General features: G+C 42.4%; 2 protein-coding genes across 9 annotated transcripts in view; both read left to right on the forward strand.

The window, feature by feature from the left end:
• The window catches only part of LOC110501259 (cell division cycle 16 homolog (S. cerevisiae)), a 34,874-nt gene extending 28,274 nt beyond the window's left edge, over nucleotides 1-6,600 (forward strand). For all 6 annotated transcript variants that reach the window (XM_036958518.2, XM_036958521.2, XM_036958517.2 and 3 more), the window contains 5 exons: nucleotides 587-650; nucleotides 834-895; nucleotides 1,964-2,099; nucleotides 2,247-2,355; nucleotides 5,746-6,600. In XM_036958518.2, the coding sequence (XP_036814413.1) occupies nucleotides 587-650; nucleotides 834-895; nucleotides 1,964-2,099; nucleotides 2,247-2,355; nucleotides 5,746-6,005 (631 nt within the window). In that variant the 3' untranslated portion in view covers nucleotides 6,006-6,600. The remainder of the gene's footprint in view (nucleotides 1-586; nucleotides 651-833; nucleotides 896-1,963; nucleotides 2,100-2,246; nucleotides 2,356-5,745) is intronic.
• An 876-nt stretch (nucleotides 6,601-7,476) lies between these two features.
• Nucleotides 7,477-15,631, forward strand: part of upf3a (UPF3A regulator of nonsense mediated mRNA decay) — a 36,192-nt gene continuing 28,037 nt past the window's right edge. For all 3 annotated transcript variants that reach the window (XM_021578645.3, XM_021578642.3, XM_021578643.3), the window contains exons 1-2: nucleotides 7,477-7,903; nucleotides 8,267-10,648. In XM_021578645.3, coding sequence (XP_021434320.3) covers nucleotides 10,322-10,648 — 327 coding nt within the window. In that variant the 5' untranslated portion in view covers nucleotides 7,477-7,903; nucleotides 8,267-10,321. The remainder of the gene's footprint in view (nucleotides 7,904-8,266; nucleotides 10,649-15,631) is intronic.

Here is a 15,631-nt window from a genome sequence, read left to right on the forward strand (position 1 = left end):
TGTCTTTAGTCCTTTTAAACCCCTGCTGTATGTGTAACAATGGGCTGTTTTCCTGAAGTAGAATTTGCTTCTTGTTTTTCCTTGTCACGATACTAACGAGTCGCGATACTGGCATCATCCTGGCCCTAACACATACATACTGGGATCATGTGTATTTCTACTCACACACAGACACGCACGTGCACCCGAATATGATGTAGAATACCTCCACGTGCACACATTTGGCTGAGTACTTTTCCTTTTGTGAGGGTCGCGACATCTTTGCCGGAAATCTGAACTTTGAACTCTTAGACGCAGCTGACCAAATTACGTAAGATTTTACTTCTGGGTTAACAGAGATTAGGTTGTGACTAAAAACACGGGTTCTGTCTATTTAGTCGGGAATAGATTATCCAACAGTTGTACCTGACAACGTGTCCACCATAGTTGCTGGAACTGTGCCGGAAAGGACCATTTGAAAAGACAATTTGAGCGATCACAGTACTGTTCAGGCTGACACGATGTGTGAAAGGTACTATTGCCTTATTTTTATTTATTTATTAATGTGTGGATTTTGCTGAAATGTCTTCGGTTCTTCCCTTTTCAGCTGGAAAACAGCCGAGAAGTTGTTCCTGGATGCCATGGACAAGATCAAAGCCATTGGGAACGAGGTAGCTGCTCATTTCAATCGAGTGCCACGTATCATGCTCGAATCTTTAAGTTTTGGGACTTCTTAATCATACGACCAACATATTTACTGGCAGCCAGTATCGTGGAGTTGTAAGATTAATTTTAAGAGTTCTGTTCAATGCAAACATTCCTCTTTTGCCATGATTTCATTTTTTATTTGTCAGGTGACCGTGGACAAGTGGGAGCCTCTCCTGAACAACCTGGGTCACGTTTGTCGAAAACTGAAGTGAGTATGCATCCTCCTGGGTTGTCCATGTGCAACATGTGGAAGGTGTTGGTTAGATATCCACATTTGTGATATGGATGAATCCTGAGCTGAAATGTGGAGCAAACTGAAGCTAGCTAGCTTTAGCTCATCCAGAATATTTATAGCTGGATCTGTGACATACATCTTTTGAGGGGATGGAACTGAACAGAAAGGAAGTTCTGACTGGCATATCTCTGTATCTGTTGCTCTCCTATGATGCCATCGTTGTAATTTCCATGTTCTCATCACACTTATGGGATGGGTAGGCAGGCATTTATCTATTGTCTTCCAGGTACTATGTGAAAGGACAGGGATCCAAAATTAACCTGAGTGGTATTTCAGGTGGAGAGCCTGAGGTGATGATAGGACCTCTCTCTCCTCTGACTATTTTCAGAGAGACACACTTGCTCTCCTCAGTCCGTCTGTATAAGTAGGTCTCTAATTGAGTATTCATGCACAGATCTGTTCATGAATAATGCGTAGGAGCCACTCAGCAGATCTAGAGAGAGGCTTTGCGGTACAAGTGGAGGTTTTGAAAAGGTTTGGGTACTTTATGTAAAGGGCAATCTTTGGTAATCTGCACCTTGCAGTTAATGTTTTGTTTTTATTTTAATAAAGGCTTCTTAACCGAACTGCAGTGTGTACTGACCAATTGATTGAATCAGTTTAAGTCAAACTCCTGCGAATGACATACACATGGTTCAGTATTTGATTTGTACAAAACATGATGGGCTGTTTTCCTATGTGGTGAATTTGAAAACTACTACTATTTGGACACAGGTCTGAGAGAGGAAGATGTGTTTACATCTTATTTTGGATCTCTGAACACACCACAGGGGGCTGCTGAGGGGAGGAACGGCTCATAATAATGTCTGGAACGCTATCAAACACATGGTTCCACCTATTCTGCTCCAGCCATTACCAGGAGCCCATCCTCCACAATTAAGGTGCCACCAACCTCCTGTGGAACACACCCAGACCAGGCAGATCTCTAGATTGGCTCTGGGAGAACTGTCTGATTGGTTGTTTTGTTCTGTCCTCCAATAGGAAGTATGACCAGGCGTTGGAGTACCACCGCCAGGCCCTGGTTCTCATCCCTCAGCACGCCTCAACCTACTCGGTCATCGGATATGTGCACAGCCTCATGGGAGACTTCGAGAGCGCCATCGACTACTTTCACACGGTACTGGTTATTCAGTTTTTGGGTGTTTTTGTTCCTTTATTTAAATGTTAAATCCATTGACATGACCATGTGATATGTTGAATAAATATTGCTATACATTTTTTGTATGTTTTATTACAACAAATGAGTTTTGCTTCTTTTTGACAGGCACTCGGTCTTAAAAGAGATGACACGTTTTCTGTGACTATGCTCGGCCACTGCATTGAGATGTACATTGGAGACACGGATGCCTACATAGGTCAAACTTCCTACATGGGTAAAACTACTTTGCAACCCATGTTAGAACACCTATACAAACAAAACAAAAAAGAATAGCATTTGTATTTTTAACAATGAACATCAGACTTGATACAAGGCAACTGTTGATTTTTAAGTTTTCGGTTTTGCTTTTTCCTAGTCTAGTTGCTAGCGTGTGCCTTGTGGGTGAATTACATGTGTTAAAGGGGCAGTACAGCTAAAAATGTGATATTTCCACACTAGCTGTTTTAATATTCAATTGACGAACAGATTTTCATGTGAATATTGTAAAATCTACATGCATTTGTCAAACCATAGATGTTTTTATAAAAGGCTGTGGGTGATGTAGTGCACATAAAATTACTTTTGTGGTGAAATACCCATGTAGTGAATGGTTTTCCATCACATTTTCTTCACAAAAAATGTTGCGTTATATAGCGAATGTGCCCAAGGGTATTGGCACGTGGGATCTAGCCAACAGCTCGCAGATACTGTGCGGGTATAGCCAAAATGAGATTATTATGAACAAAAGAGATTATTTTTGCCAAATGGCAGCCGTGCATCGATCATAATGTCACCAGAAGAAGAACCTCGATATTTATTGGAAAGGAGCATCAAGGTACTCACCGTGCACTTTCGCCACCCTGTGAATTTCATCATAGCTAATTTAATCTGTAGCCAAATACGGCATGCTTTCCTGAGTCGTAGTGGGAGGAACGCACCATATCACCGGACTCCAAGTTTACTTTGATATCATGGTTATTATAAACTTAGAAAAATAAACGTCCTCTCACTGTCAACTGCGTTTATTTTCAGCAAACTTAACATGTAAATATTTGTATGAACATAACAACTGAGACATAAACTGAACAAGTTCCACAGACATGTGACTGACAGAAATAGAATAATGTGTCCCTGAACAAAGGGGGGGTCAAAATCAAAAGTAAAAGTCAGTCTCTGGTGTGGCCACCAGCTGCATTAAGTACTGCAGTGCATCTCCTCCTCATGGACTGCACCAGACTTGCCAGTTCTTGCTGTGAGATGTTATCCACTCTTCCACCAAGGCACCTGCAAGTTCCCAGACATTTCTGGGGGGAATGGCCCTAGCCCTCACCCGCCGATCCAACAGATCCCAGATGCGCTCAATGGGATTGACATTCTTGTCTTGCAGGAAGTCACGCACAGAACGAGCAATATGGCTGGTGGCATTGTCATGCTGGAGGGTCATGTCAGGATGAGCCTCGGCGTAATGCTTATTCCTTCGACGATAAATGCGAATCCGACCATCACCCCTTGACTCGCCAGTGAAGAGCACTTTTTGCCAGTCTGGTCCAGTGATGGTGGGTTTGTGCACATAGGCAACGTTGTTGCAAGTGATGTCTGGTGAGGACCTGCCTTACAACAGGCCTACAAGCCCTCAGTGGTCTGCCACTGCGAGGATGATCAGCTGTCCGTCCTGTCTCCCTGTAGCGCTGTCTTAGGCATCTCACACTACGGACATTGCAATTTATTGCCCTGGCCACATCTGCAGTCCTCATGCCTCCTTGCAGCATGCCTAAGGCATGTTCATGCAGATGAGCACAGACCCTGGGCATCTTTCTTTTGGTGTTTTTCAGAGTCAGTAGAAAGGCCTCTTTAGTGTCCAAAGTTTTCATGCTGTGACCTTAATTACCTACCGTCTGTAAGCTGTTAGTGTCTTAACGACCGTTCCACGGGTGCATGTTCATTAATTAATGTTCATTGAACAAGCATGGGAAACAGTGTTTTAAACCCTTTACAATGAATATCTGTGAAGTTATTTGGATTTTTACTAATGATCTTAAAAAGGGACATTTTTTGCTGAGTTTATATACAGTCATTAGTAACAGCTCTTTATGGCTGACATCCATGAAGGTGCTGGAAAACGCGGAGCTAGAGGAGTACAACTTTGTAACATTTACACTATATATATATATATATATATATATATATATATATATGTATATGTATGTATGAAGTATGGACACTCCTTCAAATTTTGGATTTGGCTATTTCGGCCACACCCGTTGCTGACAGGTGTATAAAATCGAGCACACAGCCATGATATCTCCATAGACCAACATTGTCGGTAGGTTTGAGCTCAGTGACTTTCAATGCGTTACCGTCATAGGATGCCAACTCAGTTTGTCAAATTTCTGCCTTGCTAGAGCTGCCCCGGTGTGCTGTTATTGTGATGTGGAATTGTCTAGGAGCAACAACGGCTCAGCTGCGAAGTGGTAGGCCACACAAGCTCACAGAACATGACCACCGAGTGCATAGCGTATAAAATCAAATAAAAAGTGTCTGTCCTCGGTTACAACACTCACTACTGAGTTCCAAACTGCCTCTGGAAGCAATGTCTGCACAATTACTGTTTGTTGGGAGCTTTATGGAATGGGTTTGCATGGCTAAGCAACCGCACACAAGCCTAAGATAACTATGCGCAATTCCAAGCATCGGCTGGAGTGGCGTAAAGCTTGCCGCCATTGGACTCCGGAGCAGTGGCAACGCGTTGTCTGGAGTGATTAATCATGCTTCACCATCTAGCAGTCCAATGGACGAATCTGGTTTTGGTGGATGCCCCAATGCATAGTGCCAACTGTAAAGTTTTGTGGGGGAGGAATAATGATTTGGGGAGGTTTTTCATGGTTCGGGCTAGGCCCCTTAGTTCCAGTGACGGGAAATCTTAACGCTACAGCATACAATGACATTATATACGATTCTGTGCTTCCAACTTTGTGGCAACAGTTTGGGGAAGGCCCTTTCCTGTTTTAGCATGACAATGCCCCCACAAGGCGAGGTCCATACAGAAATGGGTTGTCGAGATCGGTGTGTAAATACTTGACTGGCCTGCACAGAGCCCTGGAGGCTGTTATAGCAGCAAAGGGGGGGACCAACTCCATACTAATACACATTATTTTGGATTCAGATGTTCGACAAGCAGTTGTCTACATACTTTTGATCATATAGTGTAGCTAGAATATGGCTGACAATTATAAATGATCAAGGCAAGCTAGCACATGATGGAAGGTTGCAGGGAGTTATAACTTGGGATAACTGGTGATATATACAACCGCCATAATACGGTCCGATATTATGACATATAGAAGAAATACTCATGTTTTCATAAACACACACAACTTCAAAATATAGGGAAAGAACACTGGATAATGTTTGAAAGGTGCTGTAGTGTAGCTTGGCTGGAAACTGAAGGATTGAGAGCCGTGTGTGTGTGTGTGTGTGTGTGCGCGCGCAGACTTTCACCGACGTGATGCCACAGCTCATGACTGAGGGAGCAAGGAGTTCTTCACAGACTGACTATAAGAACAAGGTAGTTCAGACTTGAACACTGATGGTACGTTCAGCTTTTTAATGGTAATGTGTCTTTCAGGGACGGACATAAAGGACAAAGTCCGTGGAACGCTGAGCACGCCAGTGTTGATGAAGATGCTGAACATGTCAACGGAACCCAGTGATGCTCGAGCCACGCCACTTCTGGAGGAGAGCGACATCATGGTCCTAGAGACGTTGCCGTCCAATCAGGACAAGGCCTCGTTGGACACGCCCCTTCGCCGCTCGCTGCCCCTGGAGTGTGACATGTATGAGAGCGACATGATGCTTGAGACCTCGATGTCGGACACCAGCACGTAATGTCACTGATGACATGATCGTCGTAGTGACCAGTTGTGGGACCAATTCCAAACCAGACCTTTGGCACTTATCTTTAGGTTTCTTGTCGACTTCCCCTCTTTGGGATTTGAAATGACTGGATTGGTGTAGCTTAAGCGGTGTGGAACAACCTGGGTCTCGCTTAATAGAATGTAAGGCAGAGTTTTTAGCATAAATTTGAGCTCTAGTCCAACTGGTTTTCTACCGTATAGTAAAATTTATTTTTTTGCGGCTGAATTAATATCGCACCCAGTAATCCAGTCCTTTCAGATTCCCAAGGGCCCAGGGATGTGGGGTGAGTGATTGGTTTGGAATAGGGCCTCAGGTAGGTAGTTTGTTGAAGAAGTGGGGAAAGCAGAGACATTGTCCTCGGATGCTTGACTGAACGGAATTAATGCAGCCGCAACACCTTTTGAGCTCCAACTGACTGTGCCCCGTATCCCTGCCTCCTAGCAGGAACATGTGGGATGCTTACCTGTGGATTTTTACTTTGAATAAACAAAACTGTCTGAATGCCAGAACATTTTGATGAAAATATTGTTGGTAATTCCTACAATAAACCATGCATTTCTTTTTATACTTATTTCTGTGATCATTGTAATCCTGGCAAGCTTTGTCTCTTGATAGTAATACTCGAAAGTGTTGAGAGGGAGATGATCTCATGTTATCAATTGTCCCTTGAGTTTAACTGTTAAATTCCTAAACAAAAATGCTTGTGTAATAACACTCAGGTATGTCAGTCATGAAAATACAAAGCATTGAGAGGTGAAGTTTGTCAACAGACCCCCAGTATTTTAATCTTCCCCTAGTGTTATTGATATGGTAATTATACAGTACATCGTGTCAACCTATTTGCGTTATCAATATTGTGTAATTATGCAACACCTACATGGCTACATCAATTTGATGGTAGAAACTCGATCTCATTTTAAGTCGACGCACTACACATTATGCACAGCCCCCTTGAACTTCCGTTTCATAAATAATGGTTGATGGGAGTTCCGCAGAGATGCACAAACAGAAGTTAGGACCGAGACAAATGCATAATGGAATCGAATAGAAACTAAATCAATGGTTCCTGTTCCAAGTAATGATCTTGGTCGATCAACCAAGTGGGCAGTCAGATTTCCATTCATTTCAAGCAGCCAAGCCCAATGATTGTCACAAAGCGTACCATGCCCTTATTTGGTCCCTACTTAACCACTTCCTCACCATCGTCGAAAGTAATGCTCAGTGTGTTTGTTTTACATCTCAAGAGCTGTCAGGATATAGTGCTCAAGTCTACTCACACAGCCATGTAATAGAGAAAAGCACGTTTTGGGGGTCTTTGTGACGCTGTCTTTTTGAAGAACCAAGGCAAAACGTCAAATACACACTTTAAAGGTCAGATGGAGGGGAGGAGTGATGTTTCATTTCTGATATTTCTCCTTGTGCTGCTTCAAATGAGGGCTGGTTACTATCGATCACCTTCCTGACAACTAAAGCAAGGATTCTAGCTGCGCCCCTGACAACCACCAGAGTTCCCACTCACCTACTCCACTTATCCCCCTCATACATACACACAACACTCACCCACTGCACTCTACTAGCCTCCCTCTCTCTCTTTCACCCTCTCTCCTCCCCCACTCAGTCTCTCAGCAGAACACGTGCAGTAGAGTGCTCCTTTCCTCATGGAGTATAGCAGCAGCAAGCAGAAGGGGTAGTGATGGGCTGCACTCCGTCTAAGTCCTCCATCACCTACACCCAGGACAGGGTGTGTCGGGACTTGGACACCTGCTCCACCTTTGTCCCCAGTCTCAAGAGTTCCGTGTCTACCCCGAAGAGACCCTCGCCTCAGCTCTGTGTGGAGACCAGCAGCGGCAAACAGACCTTCCTCAGTGGTGAGAGGATTGTCACTCAATGACTTTATCTGAAGGTTTGGGGAAATAAAGTATATATAACGGGGCACTATACTATAAGTAGCCACCAGTAACATGTTGATTCTTCTCATGGTATCTCAAAGTACTTACAGAGCATTGTAAGGGGATAATGTAGCCTATTTTGTATTGCAGCATTGTTAATTGTAATTTAGTGGTGGCTTAAAATATATAGTGTTCAGGCTTGGGCTGATGTGTTAAGGTATTAGTAGCTCAAATAAAGTCCAGTTAAAAGGCTCGGACAGATGAATGTCAATTAATTGCCAGTGCAGACACCTGTGAGTGGTCACTTTGCTATAGTCATTACTGTTAATCTCCTCTATGCAGTTCCGTACCGTGACAGCTATGGGCGATCTTTAAGCCAGCCTTCTAGCCCGGACGCGTGGAGCACTTTCACCACTGCAACCACCGCCAGCCCGCTCTGCCTGCCACACTCTATCCTCAAGCCAAGCTGCAGCGAGAGAGACAGCGACTCTGACGGGGATGAGACTCCCACATGCGGCTAGAGGTGACGGACAATCTGCGGAGACAGATTTGCGTCTATACTATAGGACTCTGCAAGCAAAATGAAGTGCGTGGTTGGCGCACTGAGGTCCAGATCTCAAGGAAAGTAGTTTCTGAAGAACTTTGAGAATGTTGATTTCCCTTATGAATGTCACTGACGTTATCCTTCATTGCCAAGAATGTCCCGGGAAAGGACACAGCATTTCTTAAAACACTTTATTAAAGGCCCCATGTAGCCGTTTTTACTTCAATATCAAATAATTTCTGGGTAACAATTAAGTCCCTTACTGAGTTTGAAAACTATCAAAATGGTCTAAAATAAACAAATAGCTTCTTAGCAAGAGCAATGTATCAAGCAATAATTTTACTAGGACTGTCTGGGAGAGGGAAACCTGAAAACGATCTGTTATTGGCAAATAGGTTTGGAACTCTCTTATTGGTCTATTAACTAATTTTACTGCCTGGTGAAGTCAGACCGTAAACTACTGGGAGGTCAAAGCTCCATCCCCAACCTGGACTCGAGTAAATGTAATATGATATTTTCGGTATTGTAATAATGTCTTTATATCCATCCATTTCATATGATATGTTACGAATTACAATGTGTTGTGTCTAATGTTTTAGCTAGGTGGATAATGATAACGTTAGCTAGGTGGCTAATGTTAGCTAGGTTAGGGGAAGGGTTAGCTAACATGCTAAATAGTTGGAAAATAGCTAAAAAGTAGTAAGTATTTGCTAATTAGCTAAAAGTGTTCCGTGATGAGATTTGACCACGCAACATTTGGGTTGTTAGACGTTTGTGTTATACACTCACCCAGACCAACGACCCTACTTTCGTGTTTGCCTTAAGTAACCGGTTTTATGTTACATTTGGTATGGTTACATATCATACTAATTTGTGTGTCCCGGATTTACATTTTACTATGTTAGGTCTAGTCTATGAAACCAGGCTGCCAACCCACCAAAACAGGCTGAACATTTCAGATGGTATTTTCAAATAGCTCGTACACTAGAATGGCCTTATCATCAATTTTCACAATTGTTGTATTTATTTTATTTCACCTTTATTTAACCAGGTAGGCAACTTGAGAACAAGTTCTCATTTACAGTTGCGACCTGGCCAAGATAAATCAAAGCAGTTTGACACATACAACAACAGAGTTACACATGGAGTAAATCAATACAGTAGAAAAATAAGTAATAATACAATGTGAACAAATGAGGTGAGATAAGGGAGGTAAAGTAAAATTTTTTTTAAAAAGGCCATGGTGGCAAAGTAAATACAATATAGCAAGTAAAACACTGGAATGGTTGATTTGCAGTGGAAGAATGTGCAAGGTAAAGAGAAATAATGGGGAGCAAAATAAATTAAATACAGTAGGGAAAGAGGTAGTTGTTTGGGCTAAATTATAGGTGGGCTATGGTGCAGTAATCTATGAGCTGCTCTGACAGTTGGTGCTTAAAGCTAGTGAGGGAGATAAGTGTTAACTTTGGATTGAGGATGTTTAATGTGAGTCTGGAAGGAGAGTTTACAGTCTAACCAGACACCTAGGTATTTGTAGTTGTCCATATATTCTAAGTCAGAACCGTCCAGAGTAGTGATGTTGGACGGGCCGGCAGGTGCAGGCAGTGATCGGTTTCAACCTCATAGTTTGGAGATCTACATAAAACACAGGTGATCACGTTTAACTTCTGTTGTGACGGTTTTATAAGGCTCGATACACTACTCTCTCACTAATCAGCACACCACCGACCAGCCAATCAAAATATTATACGCCTATTCGCAGCTCAGACCTGTAGACTGTTTAATGATAAACTATTGTAGCAGAATTAATTGAACCAAATCATTTTTATTTTGGGACAGGTCGTGCTTATTATATGAACAAGGTGTTTTCCAATAGGCCTTTTTTTTCATGCAAAACATACGTAAATAATTTGCGTGAATGGTGTGTGATTACCGAGAAGATAGCGCACCGCATAAACACAGCAGCACCAGCTCTAGCAGAGCTCTTCAGCTTGGAACTCTCGCGAGGGGAAAATGACTTCCACAGGAGAGGGAGAAAGATGAGGTCTGAAACGGACCAAATGACCGGGGGCAGGGAGGAAAGTGTCGTCGAAATACAATTCAGAGATATTCCGAGGGGACAGGACGCCGTCTCCGTCAACTCAAAGCAGAAAGAAGAGAAGAAGGAGGTCTTTACTAAGGTAGGCAGAGCACTGATGGTGGGTTTGTTATTGCTATCGATCGCAGAAATGAGGAGCAAGATAATCAGCACCACAGACAGCGAACGCGAGAAGGATGCGTAGCCATGCAACGATCTGCATTGACAGGCGCATTCAATATACTGTATGTCAACAACAGATCTGATGTATGCATGTTTGTGCACAGCAATATAGCTGTAATTTGCCAAAATACTGTCGTAGGTGTATGCATGTAAAGCTATTTACTGTAGCTTATGCTAAGTTGATAAAAAGGCAAAAGTATTCTGCACCGGTGCCCAAAGATTCAATTCAATGACCAGCGCCTGGAAACAAGCGCACACTTGTGTTTTGTTGACTGTATTTGGGGCTACCTGTCAAAGGCAACGGAAGTTGATTATTACTAGATATGAACATGTCGTCCTTATGTCGTAAAACAACCTCCGAAACGCAGTGTAGAATTCAGTAATACAAATGGCCCAACTGCCGGCAGATGGCGATATTGAGTCGTACCTTAACGTCCAAATGCATTGTATATTGCCGGCAATACATTAGTATTCCTCGTCGACCTGTTTGTGCCTACAACATTCTCCATTCAGGCTGCATAGACTTCGATTTTGTCCTTAACTTTATTTAATGTCGAGAAGACGGGAAAATGTGTACTTTTCCGGAGGTGGCTAACTTTAGAAAATGGCTATTTCACTGGCTCCACCCCTAACCGGGGGTCCGGGGTCCCCCTCCTATGAAAAAAAATATATTTGTTTTAAAGCTCATTTCCTGCAATTGTATATATTATCACATGGCTTAGGCCCATGACCAGGTTGGAATAAATAAATACAAGTCACAGGTCAGGTGTGTTTGGGATTCTTTTACATTTGAGCTACTTTGAATTACTTTGAGATTATTTGGGCATGGGATTTAGAGTTTTCTAACTGGGTGACATTGAATTACAGTTTTTTTGGTTAGAACATGCTAATATTAATGGTTGGTGGCAGTGGCTAACCATAGGATGGATTGCAGTCTCTCCTTTCCATATGAAACCAACATGTAAATAATGACTTAATTTGGGTGAACTTTCCCTCTAAAATAGGGCCGTAGAAAATACTGCCTAGAGGTAAAGTGCATTCTGACCCCTTGACTTTACACATTTTGTTATGTTAAAGCCTTAAAAATAACATACCTTATTTACATAAGTATTCCTTTGCAATAAGACTCAATTGAGATCAGGTGCATCCTGTTTCCATTGATCATCCTTGATGTTTCTACAACTTGATTGGAGTCAACCTGTGGTAAATTCAGTTGATTGGACATGATTTGGAAAGGCACACACCCGTCTTTATAAGGTCCCACAGTTGACAGTGCATGTCAGAGCAAAAACAAAGCCATGAGGTCGAAGAAATTGTCCATAGAGCTCCGAGACAGGATTGTGTTGAGGCACAGATGTGGGGAAGGGTCCCAAAACATTTCTGCATCATTGAAGGTTCCCAAGAACACAGTGGCCTCGCATCATTCTTAAATGGAAGAAGTTTGGAACCACCAAGACTCTCATTAGAGCTGCCACCAGTCCAAACTGAGCAATCGGGGGAGAAGGACCTTGGTCAGGGAGGTGACACAGGATTCGGTGGTCACTCTGACAGAGGACATGGGAGAACCTTCCAGAAAGACCACCATCTCTGCAGCACTCTGCCAATCAGGCCTTATAGTAGAGTGGCCAGACGGAAGCCACTCCTCAGTAAAAGGCAGAACAGCCCATTTGGAGTTTGCCAAAAGGCACCTAAAGGTCTCTCAGACCATGAGAAACGAGATTCTCTCAGCGGCAGGGACTGGGAGACTAGTCATGATCGAGGGAAAGTTGAGCAGAACAAAGTACAGAGAGATCCTTGCCTCCCACTCCTTATCAATAAAATGCATCGTAATGCATGTGTAACTGACTGTACAGAAGGGCCGCAAATCTTTTACACAGACTTTTACACATTTCTCCAAAATTACACTTTTCTGTTTAGCAGGTACTCCGCCTGCCCTGAAATAGCTAGTCATAACAAGCTCACACAGTTCTCATCACCTCAGTCACACATTTAATTAACAGAGAATGGGTCAAATTGTGTTCAGTCGGTAAATACATTTTTAATTGCACAGACGGAGACCCCTGACAATTATGTCAGACCCGACCCAGATCCGAGACAAAACTAAGCATTTTGGATCCGGACCGGCTCGGGTCCCTGGGTTGGATCTCGGAATGTCAGATCTGGTGGACCCATCAAGACCTCTACCACAGACACAAAGTCGAAATTGGCTATATCGTAAAAATTCCAGAAAAAATTGCTTTTTGGTTTTAATTTAAGGTTAGGCATAAGGTTAGCATTTTGGTTAAGGTTAGGGCTAGGTTCACATTTTAAGAACAGAAATTGTAGAAATAGCTCGGGGTTCATGTCTGTGGCTATGATAATTAGTGACAACCAGGCACAACTTCAATATAAATAGATTTTTTCACAAAGTTGCTGGGTTGTCACATGTCCTACTGATTTCAGTATAATTCTAGCAACCTAATCATTCCCAAACTTCTGTTAGATCAAATAAGCCACTCGTAGCAAATAACCCATGACATTTTTTTGTTAACTAAATTCAACACTTTCTCCTTCACCTCCATACAAATATTCCTTGCTTGGTGAGTGAAAAAAAAGAATGAACAGCACCTGCTGGAGAAGACAAATTTTGGGTCCAGGTATCTCTCTCGCTTGGCATATTCCTCTCTGACACAGCACTGTATCGCTTTAGTAGAAACCAAGACTGTTCTGAGGGCAGGTCTGCCAGTTTTGACTAGCAGAAATTACTTTTCATAGCAGGTGAGGAGAATTTACATGGCAAGCTAGTAGAATTAGGTTAAGATTAGGAAAAAGGTTCGAATTAGCTAAAATGCTACGCTTTCTTTGACACGACTCAAACAGGTGGTGAAGGTAGGCAACATTACCACCTCTCCCTGCTTCCATCACTCAGACGTGGAACACTAGTCACTTTAATGTTTACGTACTGCTGTACTCATCTCATATACTATATTCTATTCTACTGTATTTTAGTCAATGCCACTCCAATATTTCTCCTAATATAGATATATTTCTTAATTCCATTCTTTTACTTTTAGATGTGTATATTGTTATGAATTGTTAGATACTACTGCACTGTTAGAGGTAGGAACACAAGCATTTCGATACACCTGCAATAACATCTGCTAAATATGTGTATGTGACCAATACTATTTTATTTTGATTATAGGAGCATTACAACAACTGTAAGACTGGCCAATAGTTTCTGCCCCAGATCATCAGGCTGCTGAAAAGCCACCACTAGACTACCACTAGGCTACCTACCGCCCCCTCCATTGGCATTTACCCTGCCCCCACAATCGACAAACAAAAGTTTGGACACACCTACTCATTTACTATTTTCTACATTGTAGAATAATAGTGAAGACATCAAAACTATGAAATAACACACATAGAATCATGTAATAAACAAAAAAGTGTTAAACAAATTAAAATAGTCACCCTTTGCCTTGATGACAGCTTTGCACACTTGGCTTTCTCTCAACTAGCTTCATGAGGTAGTCACCTGGAATGCATTTCAATTAACAGTTGTGCCTTGTTAAAAGTTCATTTGTGGAATTTCTTTCCTTCTTAATGCGTTTGAGCCAATCAGTTGTTGTGGTAAAAGACCAAGTCCATTTGATGACAAGAACAGCTCAAATAAGCAAAGAGAAACGACAGTCCATCATTACTTTACGACATGGTCAGGAACTGAAATGTCGTAAAGAACTGAAAGTTTCTTTAAGTGCATTCGCAAAAACCATCAAGCGCTATGATGAAACTGGTTCTCATGTGGACCACCACAGGAAAGGAAGACCCAGAGCTACCTCTGCTGCAGAGGATAAGTTCAATAGAGTTACCAGCCTCAGATTGCAGCCCACATAATTGCTTCGCAGAGTTCAAGTAACAGACACATCGCAACATCAACTGTTCAGAGGAGACTGCGTGAATCAGTTCTTCATGGTCAATTTGCTGCAAAGAAACCATTACTAAAGGACACCAATAATAAGAAGAGACTTGCTTGGGCCAAGAAACACGAGCAATGGACATTTAGACCGGTGGAAATCAGAGTTCAAATTTGAGATTTTTGGTTCCAATCCCCGTGTCTTTGTGAGACACAGAGTAGGTGAACAGATGATCTCTGCATGTGTGGTTCCCACCGTGAAGCATGGGGGAGGAGGTGTGGGGGTGCTTTGCTGGTGACACTGATTTATTTCAAATTCAAGGCACACTTAACCAGCATGGCTACCACAGCCTTCTGCAGCAGTACACCATCCCATCTGGTTTGTGCTTAGTGGGACTAACTTTTGTTTTTCATCAGGATAATGACCCAACACACCTCCAGGCTGTGTAAGGGCTATTTGACCAAGGAGGAGAGTGGAGTACTGCATCAGATGACCTGGCGTCCACAATCACCCGACCTCAACCCAATTGAGATGGTTTGGGATGAGTTGGATGCTGAGTGAAGGGAAAGCAGCCAACAAGTGCTCAGAATATGTGGGAACTACTTCAAGACTGTTGAATCTTTCCTCCTGGTTGAGAGAATGCCAAGAATGTGCAAAGCTGTTGTTGTTCAAAGACTACTTTGAAGAATCTCAAATATTTGCTTAACACTTTTGGTTACTACATGATTCCATATGTGTTATTTCATAGTTGTGATGTCTTCATTATTATTCTACAATGTAGTAATTAGTGAAAATCAAGAAAAACCCTTGAATGACAATTTTTTTTTTCTTACCTTTATTTAACCAGGCAAGTCAGTTAAGAACAAATTCTTATTTTCAATGACGGCCTAAGAACAGTGGGTTAACTGCCTGTTCAGGGGCAGAACGACAGATTTGTACCTTGTCAGCTCAGGGATTTGAACTTGCAACGGTTACTAGCCCAACGCTCTAACTAGGCTACACTG

Source organism: Oncorhynchus mykiss, chromosome 22 (assembly GCF_057628025.1).
Source record: "Oncorhynchus mykiss isolate SJ-2025 chromosome 22, ASM5762802v1, whole genome shotgun sequence".
In the NCBI taxonomy this organism is placed as follows: domain Eukaryota; kingdom Metazoa; phylum Chordata; class Actinopteri; order Salmoniformes; family Salmonidae; genus Oncorhynchus; species Oncorhynchus mykiss.